Genomic DNA, 15,850 nt, shown 5'->3' with positions numbered 1-15,850 from the left:
CCTTTGTTTAGTACTTTGTTGAAGTATTTTTGGGTGTGCCTGCACCAGCTTTGCACACCTGTATTTGGGCGGTTTCTCAAATTTTTTCTTGTAGAAATTCGATCACCTTAGATGGGGAGTGATCTTCAGGTCTCCCCACAGTTCAATGGTGCTTCAGGTTGTTGCGCTGAAAGATGAATCGTTGCCCTAGTCTGAGTTCCTGTGCTCTATAGATAATACTATGAAGATATTTCAGATTCTTAACTAAGGAAATGCATGGCTTAAGTTGTAGGATGTGTATTTTTCAGTTTTTTCCATTATTAATATACACTCACCTAAAGGATTATTAGGAACACCATACTAATACTGTGTTTGACCCCCTTTTGCCTTCAGAACTGCCTTAATTCTACGTGGCATTGATTCAACAAGGTGCTGAAAGCATTCTTTAGAAATGTTGGCCCATATTGATAGGATAGCATCTTGCAGTTGGAGATTTGTGGGATGCACATCCAGGGCACGAAGCTCCCGTTCCCGTTCCCGTTGTCATGTTCAAGAAACCAATTTGAAATGATTCGAGCTTTGTGACATGGTGCATTATCCTGCTGGAAGTAGCCATCAGAGGATGGGTACCTGGTGGTCATAAAGGGATGGACATGGTCAGAAACAATGCTCAGGTAGGCCGTGGCATTTAAACGATGCCCAATTGGCACTAAGGGGCCTAAAGTGTGCCAAGAAAACATCCCCCACACCATTACACCACCACCACCAGCCTGCACAGTGGTAACAAGGCATGATGGATCCATGTTCCCATTCTGTTTACGCCAAATTCTGACTCTACCATCTGAATGTCTCAACAGAAATTAAGACTCATCAGACCAGGCAACATTCTTCCAGTCTTCAACTGGAATTTTGGTGAGCTTGTGCAAATTGTAGCCTCTTTTTCCTATTTGTAGTGGAGATGAGTGGTACCCGGTGGGGTCTTCTGCTGTTGTAGTCCATCCGCCTCAAGGTTGTGCGTGTTGTGGCTTCACAAATGCTTTGTTGCATACCTCGGTTGTAACGAGTGGTTATTTCAGTCAAAGTTGCTCTTCTATCAGCTTGAATCAGTCGGCCCATTCTCCTCTGACCTCTAGCATCAACAAGGCATTTTCGCCCACAGGACTGCCGCATACTGGATGTTTTTCCCTTTTCACACCATTCTTTTTAAACCCTAGAAATGGTTGTGCGTGAAAATCCCAGTAACTGAGCAGATTGTGAAATACTCAGACCAGCCCGTTTGGCACCAACAACCATGCCATGCTCAAAATTGCTTAAATCACCTTTCTTTCCCATTCTGACATTCAGTTTGGAGTTCAGGAGATTGTCTTGACCAGGACCACACCCCTAAATGCATTGAAGCAACTGCCATGTGATTGGTTGATTAGATAATTGCATTAATGAGAAATTGAACAGGTGTTCCTAATAATTCTTTAGGTGAGTGTATCTACCATTATTAAGTTATGTGCAGCAGAAGCTGATCAGTACTAATTTCTTAGTAATAAACTCTATTATTTCTCTCTGGAACAGAATTAAGAACCAGGTGAGTTGTATCTTGGCTTCTGAAAGTGGGCCCAGTTTGGGATCTAATCACAGTCCATGGGAAACGTGTAAATATTTACTGATTTTGGCAGCATGTCCTTATATGAACTGCAATAAGAGAAAGAGAAGACAGTTATGGGAGCCTATCCAAAATAAATCCACCTCGTAGTCAGACTTGACGTGAGGCAGATGTGTTTTTATTTTTTCCTCAGTGTTTTCTCAATTGTATGTACACATCTTTCCCTTTCTTGGTATGGGGGCAAGGATTTAAATTAGAGGAGTGCTTGTCTAAACACAAACAATTGCTCACTTCCTGGCCTGACTGCACCATTGAGCAATGAATTTGTGTCACGCAGTTGTCTGTCATATTTAAGTATTAGTGTGACATCATGGTTGTATTGCTTGACGTTATCTGTCTTAGTGAATAAGTGACAGGACGTGGATGACCGTAATTATTTAACACAACCAGTCTACGTGGTGCTCTCCATTTACCCGCCATGGACAGTGTCATGAAGTTTGGTCTGGAAACTAAATGTGAATGCCATTTAGTTTCAAACCATTTATAAGCCTCAAGAATAGAAAGGCCAGATTTTGCCAAAAAAACATCTAAAAAAGCCAGCCCTGTTCTGGAACATTCTTTGGATAGATGAAACTAAGATCACCCTGTACCAGAATGATGGGAAGAAAAATTAGGGATAAGGCTTGGAACAGCTCATGATCCAAAGCATACCACATCATCTGTAAAACACAGTGGAGGCAGTGTGATGGCGTGGGCATGCATGGCTTCCAATGGTGTTTATTGATGATGTGACAGAAGACAGAAGTAGCCGGATGAATTCTGGGGGTGGCCAGGGTGGCGAAAAGACACAAATTACCAATAACAACACACTGTCTGTGTGTTTGGTCCTGTTGTAACACATGGTCAGGAGGACAGACATTCTATGGGAAAATAATTGCATTGACTAAATCTGTCTCTGTTTATTGTTGAGCTTATCAGAATGGCTTTTTCTTGTCAAAAGGACATTTAGAAAAAAATGAGATGTTGGCAATTTTCATAGACTCTGCCTTTGAAATGCCTTTTAGGGTTGCACATGCTAAAGGGTCAATAAGCTACACAGAAAAATCATATTTTATTCACAGAATGTAAGTAGTTTTGTATAAAATTGCCTATAATTTATTGAGAACTCTGTCTGTCTGGCTTTGTCATAATGAGAAAGACTCAATTGTAGGATTTCCGTTTTCTTTTGGTGTCTGTACTCTCAGTGTCGGTCAACATGTAATCTATGTCAACTGAAACTGGTCAGATGTTAAATTAAGTTCTGGGTTTATATGTGTCAAGAGATGAGTTGGGAAACAAAACGAAAAGCTCAGCCCACCATCAGGTTAATGGGCCATATCTCCGCTCCCTTCGAAAATAAAGCAATGCTAACCCCTGTGAATACAGGATTTCCCCAAGGCACCAATGCTGATTGTTATCTCATGTAAATAATAGCTCTATTCATGTTGATGCAAGCGATCCACAATAAATTAGAAAAAAGTTTCCGAAACAGTCTGCAAATGCAGATCCCTGGAATTTCACTCCCTGGACTGAATCTACCACTTACTGCTGTTCAACACACCTTGTGTCAACTGAAGCTTGTTCTCGATGTGGACAAAAACAAACCAAAGGAAGAAATAGAAATCTGAATCTTCCTCTTATTACTACTTGTCAGGGCAATGATATTCAGCCTGTAACTTCAACTTCCAAAAAACAACTTATTTGCCTATTCTAGATTATGGTGATATTTTATATAGGAATGCTTCCTCTCTGTATTTTAGTTCAATTGACAGCCTTTATCGTGGAGCACTGAGATTTATTGTAAAGCTCTTAAGCACCATTGGACATCATATGCTGGGGTTGGCTGGCCTTCCCTAGTCACCCACAGGCTCAGTCACTGGCAGGGCCAGTCCTAGGCATAAGCGACATAAGCGGCCGCTTTGGGCCCCCGACTGCAAGGAGGCCTCAGCTCACTAGGGGATCAAATGTTGCTTAGGCACCCCCAAATGGCTAGGGCCGGCACTGGTCACTGATAGATTATTAGGCCATTCTGGGTGTGCTGCCTTCTTTTTTGTGCATTTCTATTCTTTCAGAAATATGGTGGGTACTGTTCGTTTGCAGGACGTTTTCCTGCTAACTGTCCCAAATGCCCAAACTGAATATGGAAAAGGGGCATTTGTACTTGGAACGCCTTACAAAATAGTTCTAAATTGGAAGAACTTGTTCTTCACCCTCTTGGGGTTTTCAACCCATTAATGAAGAACTTTGAGGCTGATTCCTTGACTTGTCGATGTTTTCAATTTGCTGTTTTTATGATTGTGAATTCTATGTTATACCGCATCCAGCAGTAGATGGGTATTAGATAATGCATGGAAATCTATTTTATGAACCTAAAATGTCTGTGGTGCCACAATAGCTATTATGATCAACTACATTATAGTAACCATGATGACACATCCGTGTGCAATACCACACATCTTGATCACATCACAAAACCCACAAATTGTGTAAAGGAGTCTGGAAAGGGGTTGGATAAATAATCACATAAGACTGTTCGTAGCGTTTCCCCATGCCCATAAAGCCCTTACATTTAGTTGACCGAGAAAGTGAGAGACCAGCCCAACCCAAATGTGCGTCAGTGATAGTGTTTATAGTCTGGGAGGTTTAGCCATCCCACACTTTCCCGTTACTCTCTTTGTGAACACTTACCTCTCCAAAGGCAGACGTTGGATATCACGGCATACTTCACTTGGGGATGGGAGCATACCAAAAAATAATGTTGGAGAACGATGTTTTTACCTGTTTTATTTTCTATAGTGTTCTCTTGATAATCAAGATGTACATTATAGCAATCATCACTGGGCAAGTTAGGCTGCGTAAAAAGGTATGAGAACGTTTACAGTTTATTTGAATAGTCCGGTATTTGATATATGGTTTACTGCGCTGTATAAACGGATCAGGGTAATCAATTGTATTTTTTGTGGAAAGGTCTTCGCAAACCCAGAAGACGCGCTGAGACACGGTGGCGTCCAGTACTGCAGAGAGGATCCTTATGTTGAGCGGTGCAGGAGGTAAGTGGAGCAATTGCCTTCATCTGATTCTAACTTGTAGCTTTTCGACCTACGTGGAAGCAAAGTAATTCAAGTTCAGCCGTAGACCTATATGCTTAAAAACGAATGACGATTCAACAAAACACCGTTTGTCAAACAGTGAAAACCGTTTTGTTCGTTTTTGTTGAACAAAGTCAGATTAGGCTACTACTTTTTGCAGAAACACTTTTCAAATTATGTAATGTGACATGTTTGTATTGTTATCGAACATTGGAATAGAGAATGTATCTCAAATCTTACACCGATAATTTGAAGCACTTTTTCCTTCTTGTGGCCTCGGGGGCAGGGATATGGTTTAGTGTCTGTGTTGTTTTAACTTGTCTGGAAATGGTTCAGCACGAATACTGAGCACATTCCAGTCTTGCTCACATAATGGGGCCCTACGTGACTCATTTTTGGACGGTAAACGCGTTGAACTGAGCACACGTTAATTCACCAATGAACAATGTTACGGAACACTCGGTGAACGGTATCATATCAATCCCAACCAATTATCAGTCGATTCCTTATGGTTGTCTTTGCTTATCCTGATGGAACTTTAAATCCTATCGGCGCGCGCAGGCTTCCTGCAAAATACTTTTAGGACAGTAGGGGGAGGGGTCGGGGGTCTTAGTAGCTGGATGGGAAGCCGTCTAATGGGTGGTCATGCCTGTCCAGCTCTGCCAAAATAATGAAACAAACGTCAAAGGTGCATTCTGTTTGGGTTACACTGAAGGGAAAAAGCAGAGCCTCAAGAAACAATCTGTCAACTCAAAGGACTTCTTGGGCAGCCAAATGTAGTGTATTTGTATGGGGGGCAGTGAGTGCACATGTATGGCTGCAGCAGGGGTTCAAATCCTGTCCACTGCTCCTTCAGCAAAGCTCGAGACAAGTACTTAAAGCATTTACAATATAATAAGTATATATGAAAGTGCCTTATGGGATTCCACTTTGATTAAGAAGACGGCATGCTTTCGTCATCAATGCTGAATTGCTGGAAGGGGCTAGTGGAGGATCTAATTAGACACTACATCCTGGTAGTTATCACTCCCTCAGCCCCGGGATATTTGTGCAGGTAGTACAGACATGCTACGTATTTGGTAGTTGTCACTCCTTTAGCTTTGAGACATTTGTCCAGATATCGGAAGCACGCCTAAACGCAGGACGAGCCGAGGGGTGGCCCGAGTTGAACAGGCTCTTCATAGATTTAGGGACAGGCTGTGTTGTAGAGGAATAAAGCCGCAACGTGTCATAAGTATAATGTGATTGGCTGTTCAATCTAAAAATGACAATTAGTTATATTTTATTATGCCCGTTGATTTGTAAGTTAGTCTGTCAGTTAGCAGTTGCAAGCAGTTGTTTTCATCATTCCGAACACGAGTCTGGGAGTCAGTTTTCATCATTTCGAACAGGTCTGGGAGTCAGTTGGGCACTAGCTTAAAAATCCAACATTTTCGTGAAGTGCACGAACAAGACGAACAACATAAAAAATATTTACATTGTTGGTTTGTAAACATTACGATCTATTAATTATATCCAAATCCCTGGTTAAGAGCATGCGATGTCCTGGGTTGTTTTTAATTTCCTAATGTAGATTTGTTGGTGTTGTACCTTTATTCACTGTACATGCAAAGCAACACATATTCCTTTTTCTGGATATATATGATAACATTGCAGTGTCAACGATATTGCTTTTTGAGGGAAATTAGTAATCAAGCATTTGTTTTACATCTGACACAGCAAGTTGCTGTTGTAGCCTATCCTTAAAGTCAACGCAGAGCCTATTTTTTAATCTGCAATATTTTTTCTGTGAGTGGCAGGTAATTCATCCTCATGAAAAATGTTTTCAGTCAGACAGGGGGACATTATTCCCAGTAGCCTGTTTTGAAAGATGTGCAGGTAAATTAACTGCATGCCTGTGGTTTATAGAGCATGTGTTCACTGGAAGACAATATTTGAATTCATGCTAAAATGTACCAATAGGCACTTGCTAGCCCATGCATGGCCCTGGCCCTGTCTTTTGTAGGTTTTTTCCAGGCTTCACTAGCCTCCTGTTGCAATCAACTGTGTCTGGTCCCTGTTGGTTTCATAAGAAAACTTTTGGCCATACTCCCAGCCTCACTCTCACAACCTCCCCCGGGTTGGCTGATGGAAAACATTGCATGTTTGTTTCTGTGTAATCTGGAGAAATCACAGAGGAAGTGTGTTCACTTCTCGGGTGTGTGCCGGTTGACTTACGCACCAAAAGTCCTAAAACATCTGATTAAAAACAGATGTATGCGCATGGAGAGCGGCTGTGTGTATGTTAACTATTCTAGACAAACCGCACATTCTCTTTAAAGTAAATGCCCAGTAAGAATGTAAATTGTATTCTGTTATTGAGATAGCACATTTCATACACGGGGAAATTCAAAGTGCTCTGCATTAGAAAAAATAATAGAAATAATAATAGAAATACATGTTGAATTGAAGACAAAGCATACAAACAAAAACCTCACATTAAAGATGGCTAAAAGTTTATTAAAAGATTAATAAAAGGCAGTAGAAAGCAAAGGTTTTCATCCTAGATTTAAAAGTGGTCAACTTTGTAGCAAGTCTAAGATCTGGCCGCTGGTTCCAACTCTGCGCAGCATAATGACAAAATGCTGCCTCACCAACCTTTGTCTTTACTCTGAGAATGGTTAGCAGACCAGACCACAAAGTGCTGAGGGGTCTAAAAGGTTCATACTGAGAAAGAAGTTCTGAGATGTAACTTGGCCCCAGACGAGTAGCAATATCTTAAAATCAATTCTATGAGATACAGGAAGCCAGGGGAGAGACCTAGAAATTGGTGTAATGTGTTTCTTAGTTTTTCTAAGAACTTGAGCAGCAGTATTCTGAATGAGCTGCAATTTTCTGAGGGCTTTTTTGGAAAGATCCGAAAACAGGCTGTTACAGTAGTCCTACATGCTGGAGATAAAAGCATGGATACATTTTTCTAGATCTTGTCTGGATGTTAATCCTCTAATTCTAGCTTTGTTTTTAAGGTGATAATAGGCTGATTTTGTTATTCATTTGATGTGGCTATTGAAATTCAGATCAGAATCCATAATTACCCCAAGTTCTTTAACTTGGCTTTTAGTCTTAAGGGACTAATTAACGACTGTCAGTCTCAGTTATTTAAGTTTGATCTTGATTTGGTTGCGGAAAGTTCTGGCTCAACCAATCGCTGATTTGTTCAAGGCACTGGCAAAGTGAGGCCATGGGATCACAGTCACTAGATGAGAGAGCTGGATAAATTTGAATGTCATCTGCATAATTATGATAAGTTACTTTGTGTGATTTCGGCTAACGTTTGCATATAAATGTTGAATAAAAGAGATTATGCGATAAATGAATGTATTCTGTGATTCAGTTATCAATTAGCAGCTGTTACAACTTAACATTTAATACGAGCATAAGCTCTGAACTAGTGTGACTTGCAGTGTTAAATGTATTGTTTGAGGACAGAATGACGAATGTTTCACCCTCCCAGCCTGGAATTGGAGGTGGCATCTTTTTGGTCACTGGTCAGTTGCTCCAACTTCTCAGCTCTGCTGCCCAAATTCATGGAAGTAATGGATGCATGTTTGACGTATAAATTTTTTTTAGAATCACCTTTAAGTAAAATCAAAGACATACAAAATATGAAGTGATGTGGAGATAAAAAGTGTAGAGTGATTTTCTTTTGAAGTCACGCTCACATGGCTTGTTACATCCATTGCTTTTTATCTGAGACTTAAAGTTAGCTGAAGTTTATAATGTCTGTATTACAGTTTATTACATATTACATAACAGTGTCGTTTACATCAACATGAAGATAATTATTTTCACCAATCTCCAAAACTATTTCATATATACTGAAAACGAATTACGATTTAACAAATATATACCGTAACCCTGGGCAATTACTTTTTAACCCCAGTATCTAATGAAAAATATTTGTATGTCCAATAATGTTTTAAAGTAACTAAAATAAAATAAAACATCTAAACAAATTAAAACAAATACTCTTTTGTGTTTCAGGGCTCACCGTAATGACATGGAGAATATTTTCCCCTTCCTGTTCCTGGGGGCTGTCTACTCCCTGACTGGTCCATCGCTGGCAGTGGCCCGCGTTCACTTCCTGGTTTTCTTCTTATTCCGCGTGGTCCACACAGTGGCGTATCTGTGCGCACTGCAGGCACCCACGCGCTCTGTTGCCTATGTCATCGCCCAGGTGCCATGCGTCTCCATGGCAATGCAGGTCCTCGCAGCGGTGGCCTAATTCGTGCGATGATTTACACCTCTCTGTAGAGGTGTCAAGGCTCTGTCGGTCTGTGACGTATCTCAGCAAATGACTGGGGTATTGGTTTTCATTCAAGGAAAATGATATAAGCAAATTCACCATTATGAGTCCCGCTATGGCAGTTTGTGTCAATGGTATTTTCTTTTAATTTGATGTGACAGTTTCACCCCGTTTTTTCCAACTCTCCCCGGGAATGTCCAAGAGCGGATGTGTCGCCCAAAGGCGCTGCTTTTCAAACTGCTCTAGGAAGTTAGAGGAATCAGTGAGTGGGAGGACGTGTTTCTCTTACTAAAGGATGGATTTTATTGTTTGGATTGAAATGAAGAGTGTGCTGTCCAATATGCTCTCTGGACCAATATGGAACCCTGGCTGAAGTGGACACAGTAATGAGGGCCTTAGACCGCAATTGTGCTCCTTATCGCTCAATTAAAGGGGAATTTGGCACACATTTTATTTTCATAATTTCCTCGTTAATACTCCTTGCATCCTATTAAACGTTTTCATTTCGCTTAAAGTTGCATTATAGCTATTAAAAAGTCACCTAGCTGTGGCAAATTATATCACTAGCCCAATTGGGCACTGTCCAGCGGGGCTCCCTGTTAGTGGGGATACTTCAGTGAACTGCCTTAGACCGCTGGGTCACATGGGTAACGTCTACTCTGAAATGAAGTCAGTGTTGTGCTTTAGATAGCACCTGTGTGTGTATGCTATGCTGTTATCATGTTGTTCTTGCATACACGAGTGAAGGTTTTCTGTTTCTGTAGTTCTTGTCATTGAAGAGGTATTGTATTAGGAAATGGCTTATTATTTACTGAAACCAGCTTCATCCAATCTTCGAGGTTAAACTGAAGAGCAGGAATGTGTTATTTTGAGGAATGTTTACAGTGTGGTGGTCCGTGTGTTTCTTTTGCCTATGAATTTTTATATAAAGTAAATTTTGTTGAAAGTTGAAATGGATGTGAATGGAGTGTCATGAGACAGTAAAGCTCATTTTTCAATGACTTCACTTTTCTGGCTTTTCTTGCGTCAGGTGTGTTTATCTGTGGAATATAATCTTTTTTAATGCTCACATATTGCACCTTAAAATAACAATTATATGTACTATTCATATGAACAAGAGCTATCGGGACAACATTTCAATTTAAATAACATTTTAACCATATGTAGACACACTGTCCTGTTTAAAGTTGCTAGTTAATTATCCTACAGGTGCGCACAACACCTCAACTTGCAGTATAATGTACAGGTAAAAAAAATGAAAGAAAAGTAGGTTTCATAACTTGACCCGTTGAGGGGGTTGAATATGTGATACAGTTGTGATCATAAGTTTGCATACCCTGGCAGAAATTTTGGTACTGATTTTGAAAATATGACTGATCATGCAAAAACCTGTATTTTATTTAAGGATAGTGACGATATGAAGCCATTTATTATCACATAATTGTTTGGCTCCTTTTTAAATCATAATGATAATATAAATCACCCAAATGGCCCTGATCAAAAGTTTACATACCCTTGAATGTTTGGCCTTGTTACAGACACACAACGGGACACACACAGGTGAACATGGCAATTTAAGGTGAATTTCTAACGTCTGTGGATTTTTAAATTGCAATTAGTGTCTGTGTATAAATAGGCAATGAGTTTGTTAGCTCTCACGTGGATGCACTGAGCATGCTAGATACTGAGCCATGGGGAGCAGAAAATAACTGTCAAAAGACCTGCATAGGTAATGGAACTTCATAAAGATGGAACAGGACATAAAAAGATAGTCAGTTCTGTTCAATTACTTATTAAGTAATTGATACCAAGCAAAGATCAGGTAGACCAAGATAGATTTCAGCCAAAACTGCCAGAAGAATTGTTTGGGATACAAAGAAAAAACCACAGGTAACCTCATGAGAAATGGAAAAAGATGATGTGGTTGTTTCAAGGAGCACAATATGACAATACATGAACAAAAATGAGCTGCATGGTCGAGTTGCCAGAGAGAAGCCTTTACTGCACCAATGCCACAAAAAAGCCCAGTTACAACACCTTGACAGCCTCACAGCACAATGTAATTTGGAGTGACTAGACCAAAACAGAGCTTTATGGTCACAACAATAAACATTATGTTTGGAGAGGGGTCAACAAGGCTTACAGTGGGGCAAAAAAATATTTAGTCAGCCACCAATTGTGCAAGTTCTCCCACTTAAAAAGATGAGAGAGGCCTGTAATTTTCTTCATAGGTACACTTCGACTATGAGAGACAAAATGAAAAAGAAAAATCCAGAAAATCACATTGTAGGATTTTCTATGAATTTATTGGTAAATTCCTCGGTAAAATAAGTATTTGGTCACCTACAAACAAGCAAGATTTCTGGCTCTCACAGACCTGTAACTTCTTCTTTAAGAGGCTCCTCTGTCCTCCACTCGTTATCTGTATTAATGGCATCTGTTTGAACTTGTTATCAATATAAAAGACACCTGTCCACAACCTCAAACAGTCACACTCCAAATCATTATGGCCAAGACCAAAGAGCTGTCAAAAGACACCAGAAACAAAATTGTAGACCTGCACCAGGCTGGGAAGACTGAATCTGCATTAGGTAAGCAGCTTGGTGTGGATAAATCAACTGTGGGAGCAATTATAAGAAAATGGAAGACATACAAGACCACTGATAATCTCCCTCGATCCGGGGCTCCACGCAAGATCTCACCCTGTGGGATCAAAATGATCACAAGAACGGTGAGCATAAATCCCAGAACCACACGGGGGGACCTAGTGAATGACCTGCAGAGAACTGGGACCAAAGTAACAAAGGCTACCATCAGTAACACACTATGCCGCCAGGGACTCAAATCCTGCAGTGCCAGACGTATCCCCCTACTTAATCCAGTACATGTCCAGGCCCGTCTGAGTTTTGCTAGAGAGCATTTGGATGGTCCAGAAGAGGATTGGGAGAATGTCATATGGTCAGATGAAACCAAAATATAACTTTTTGGTAAAAACTCAACTTGTCGTGTTTGGGGGAGAAAGAATGTTGAGTTGCATCCAAAGAACACCATACCTACTATGAAGAATGGGGGTGGAAGCACCATGCTTTGGGGCTGTTTTTCTGCAAAGGGACCAGGACGACTGATCCGTGTAAAGGAAAGAATGAATGGGGCCATGTATCGTGAGATTTTGAGTGAAAACCTCCTTCCATCAGCAAGGGCATTGAAGATGAAACGTGGCTGGGTCTTTCAGCATGACAATGATGCCCGGGTAATGAAGGAGTGGCTTGGTAAGAAGCATTTCATGGTCCTGGAGTGGCCTAGCCAGTCACCAGATCTCAACCCCATAGAAAATCTTTGGAGGGAGTTGAAAGTCTGTGTTCCTAGCGACAGCCCCAAAACATCACTGCTCTAGAGGAGATCTGCATGGAGGAGTGGGCCAAAATACCAGCAACAGTGTGTGAAAACCTTGTGAAGACTTACAGAAAACGTTTGACCTCTGTCATTGCCAACAAAGGGTATATAACAAAGTATTGAGATGAACTTTTGTTATTGACCTAATACTTATTTTCCACCATAATTTACCTATAAATTCATTAAAAATCCTACAATGGGATTTTCTGGATTTTTTTCTCATTTTGTCTCTCACAGTTGAAGTGTACCTATGATGAAAATTACAAGCCTCTCTCATCTTTTTAAGTGGGAGAACTTGCACAATTGGTGGCTGAACTTGCACAACACACCTCGCTTTTTTGCCCCACTGTAGAGTGAACAGAATACCATCCCCACTGTGAAGCATGGTTGTGGCTCAATAATGTTTTGGGGTGTGTGAGCTCTAAAGGCAAAGGGAATCTTGTGAAAAGTGATGGCAAGATGAATGCAGCATGTTATCAGAAAACTGGCAAACTATTTGCTTTCTTTGGCACGAAAATTGCACATGGGACGCTCTTGGACTTTCCAGCACGACAATGACCCCAAGCACAAGGTCAAGTTGACCCTCCAGTGGTTACAGCAGAAAAAGCTGAAGGTTCTGGAGTGGCCTTCACAGTCTCCCGACCTTAATATCATTGAGCCACTCTGGGGAGATCTCAAACATGCAGTTCATTCAAGAATACCAGAGACTTTGTATGACCTGGAGGCATTTGGCCAAGACGAATGGGCAGCTATATCACCTGCAAGAATTTGAGCACAACTGTAACTATCCCGTTCTCTGCCTGGGATGAAGAGGAGTACTCGATGTTGAATCGACAAATCACACCTTTGGAACTTTCTTCCTGGAAATCTCTGGGCTGCTCAGACAGACTGACCTCAGTTGTCCTGCCCTTCCTCCCAGACCTGTTGTAAAAATTAAAGAATGTGAGGATCCTCGACGGTTGTTGCCTTACAACTGAAAAAAAAAAACGGTTTCTGTTTGCTGGCCTCCCTCTTTGTGTGTCTGACAGTCCACAGCTCCAGTCATGGCAGAGTTTCAACATTCCTCTGCCTGTTATGTAAGGCCTTGGGATGGACATAGTTTGTTAGGAGGGGGCCTGGAGGCACTGGAGAGGGACACTGAGACACAGACAAAAGAGTGTGCAGTTATGCGTGCATGAGACTAACAGCCAGACATTTATCAGTGCTGGACTTTCACTCACATTCACACGTCATATAGCCCGATTGGAAATAATACATTGTGGAGACCCATGATTACAAGAATTCTTGCACCTTACCAACTTTCAATTTAACACACACTATCCCATTGTACTTAACAATTAATTTCCCTGTAATGTATTCTAAATAAATAATAAATACATGATTGCGTGTCTAAGGCTTTACGGAAATGGCATCATAGTTGTTAAATCACACTAGCGTAATGGCCCATCATTTCATAATCATTCACACAATCTTCCAACCAAACAGTCTTGCACAATGGCATGTTTCGTCACCACATGAAAAGCAGACGACTGAGGTGTACGGAACAACAGATAATCCCATAGAGCGGAATGGTTTTCAACATCCACTGGCAAGGGAATGGGATGGTAATAACTTTTTTGATCATCATGGTTCTGGATGGGGGTGACACGCCCTGTCTCGCAGCTCTCATGCTGCTTTTCCTTTGCAGGTTCGTGCTGGTTCCTATAATGAAATTCACGGTTCCGATGGTTTTTCGTTTGCACAGGGCATGACCTACAGCCTGTCCTCGTTTTTAAAAAGCCCAGTTTGAAGCTGATGCCAAATAGAAACTTGACTGTGGGCACCTGGGACGCGGGGGTTCTGCAGGTATGGACTTGTTAGCCTCCTCGGGTTACGGAGAGGAGGGCCATGGCTTCTCTCTGCAGCTGTATGCCGGCCTATCATCCTGTCATAACTATGTTTTCAGGAAGCTGTTATCTAATGTAACTAGTGCACAGACCACTATCTCAGTACCAGCCCAGACCGAGACACGGACACACACACACACACACAGACTCACACACAGACTCAGCCTGCTGAACCAGTTCAATCAATTAACTAATCTCTTCCTGTTTTATGTGATGTTCATCACTACCATAATGTAAACTCAGATAGCACAACCTAGATATTATTCAGCGAAAATTGTAATAGCCTATATTTATGTACTGACGTTAGTCGTCGATATTCCAACAAAAAAAAAAGAAAAAATTTGGATGGTATTTTTCACTAAATTGTGGTTAATTGATGTTCTGTAGCTTTCTGAAATCCCCTCCAGTTCTCTCCTACACACAATGCTCTCAGTCTCCACCCGCTGGTTTTTGCTCTGAACTGCACTGTTACCGAGTAAGCTGACCAAGAAAGCATTCCCAGAAACAACCTAGGAGCAATACGGTTTAACTGCCTTGCTCAGGGACAGAACAACCCATTTTTCAAATTGCTGGCTTTGTGATATATTCTGGCAACCCCTCTGTTACTGGTCAGGTGTTATAACCACCAGGCTGCCCTGAATTTAGGATTTGGCGGTCACCTCTCACTGGTGCAATGTGGTGACGCTGGGCCCGGTTGAAAGATTTCCTTACAACCCCCCCGCCCACCCCTTCCAGCAACAAATTTATAGACAATGCATACCTACTTTATGTCGAACTCTCACGCACGTTCACCCACCCCTTAGCCCGTACCCTTACCCCTTACCCTGGCTTAGTTAATATTATTTTCTATTAAAAAAAATACAATAACAACAAGATATGAACACAAGATGAATCCATTAAGGAAAGGTCAGCAATAATATTGCTAGGAAAACACACGCATTACATATGTAATGAGCACAGCGGCCCATAGAAGATATACCAAGTCTATAGCTACAATGTATACATTTGACTCTAGCCTGAATGACTTACGACCTTTCGCACTCACCCCCACGTTCATTAAGTACTTCGAAAGGCTAGTTCTGGCCAACTATAAGTCCTGCCTCCCCCCAACACTGGATCCCTACCAGTGTGCCTACCAGTCGAACAGGTCTACAGAGGACGCCATTTCCACAGCTTAACACTCTGCCCTGACCCACCTAGACAAAACCAACACCTATGTGAGAATGCTATTCACAGACTTTAGCTCAGCATTCAACACAGACAACCCCTCTAGGCTGGTCAACAAACTCCATGACCCGAGGATCAGCCCCTCTCTCTGCAACTGGACTTTGGACTTCCTAACCAAAAGACCTTAGTCTGTCAGGTTAAACAACCTCACCTCCTCCACCCTGATACTGAACACTGGTGTTCCACAAGGCTGTGTGCTGAGCCCCCTCCTGTACTCCCTCTTCACCCACGACTGCGTTCCTGTGAACAGTTACAACACCATTGTCATGTTCGCAGACGACACCACGGTGGGAGGTCAGATCCATGAAAATAATGAGTCAGACTACAGGGAAGAGGTCAAGCGCCTGGTGGCATG

General features: G+C 41.5%; 1 protein-coding gene across 1 annotated transcript; it reads left to right on the top strand.

The window, feature by feature from the left end:
- The first annotated feature begins 4,322 nt into the window (after window positions 1-4,322).
- ptges (prostaglandin E synthase) lies at window positions 4,323-9,985 on the top strand. The gene is given in 3 exon segments (NM_001304255.1): window positions 4,323-4,478; window positions 4,583-4,665; window positions 8,728-9,985. Coding segments are annotated over 3 exon segments (453 nt in total). The 5' UTR covers window positions 4,323-4,349; the 3' UTR covers window positions 8,969-9,985.
- Window positions 9,986-15,850: the final 5,865 nt, after the last annotated feature.

This window comes from Esox lucius, chromosome 14 (genome assembly GCF_011004845.1).
Source record: "Esox lucius isolate fEsoLuc1 chromosome 14, fEsoLuc1.pri, whole genome shotgun sequence".
Lineage (NCBI taxonomy): Eukaryota > Metazoa > Chordata > Actinopteri > Esociformes > Esocidae > Esox > Esox lucius.
This window is presented reverse-complemented; position numbering and strand designations above follow the sequence as displayed.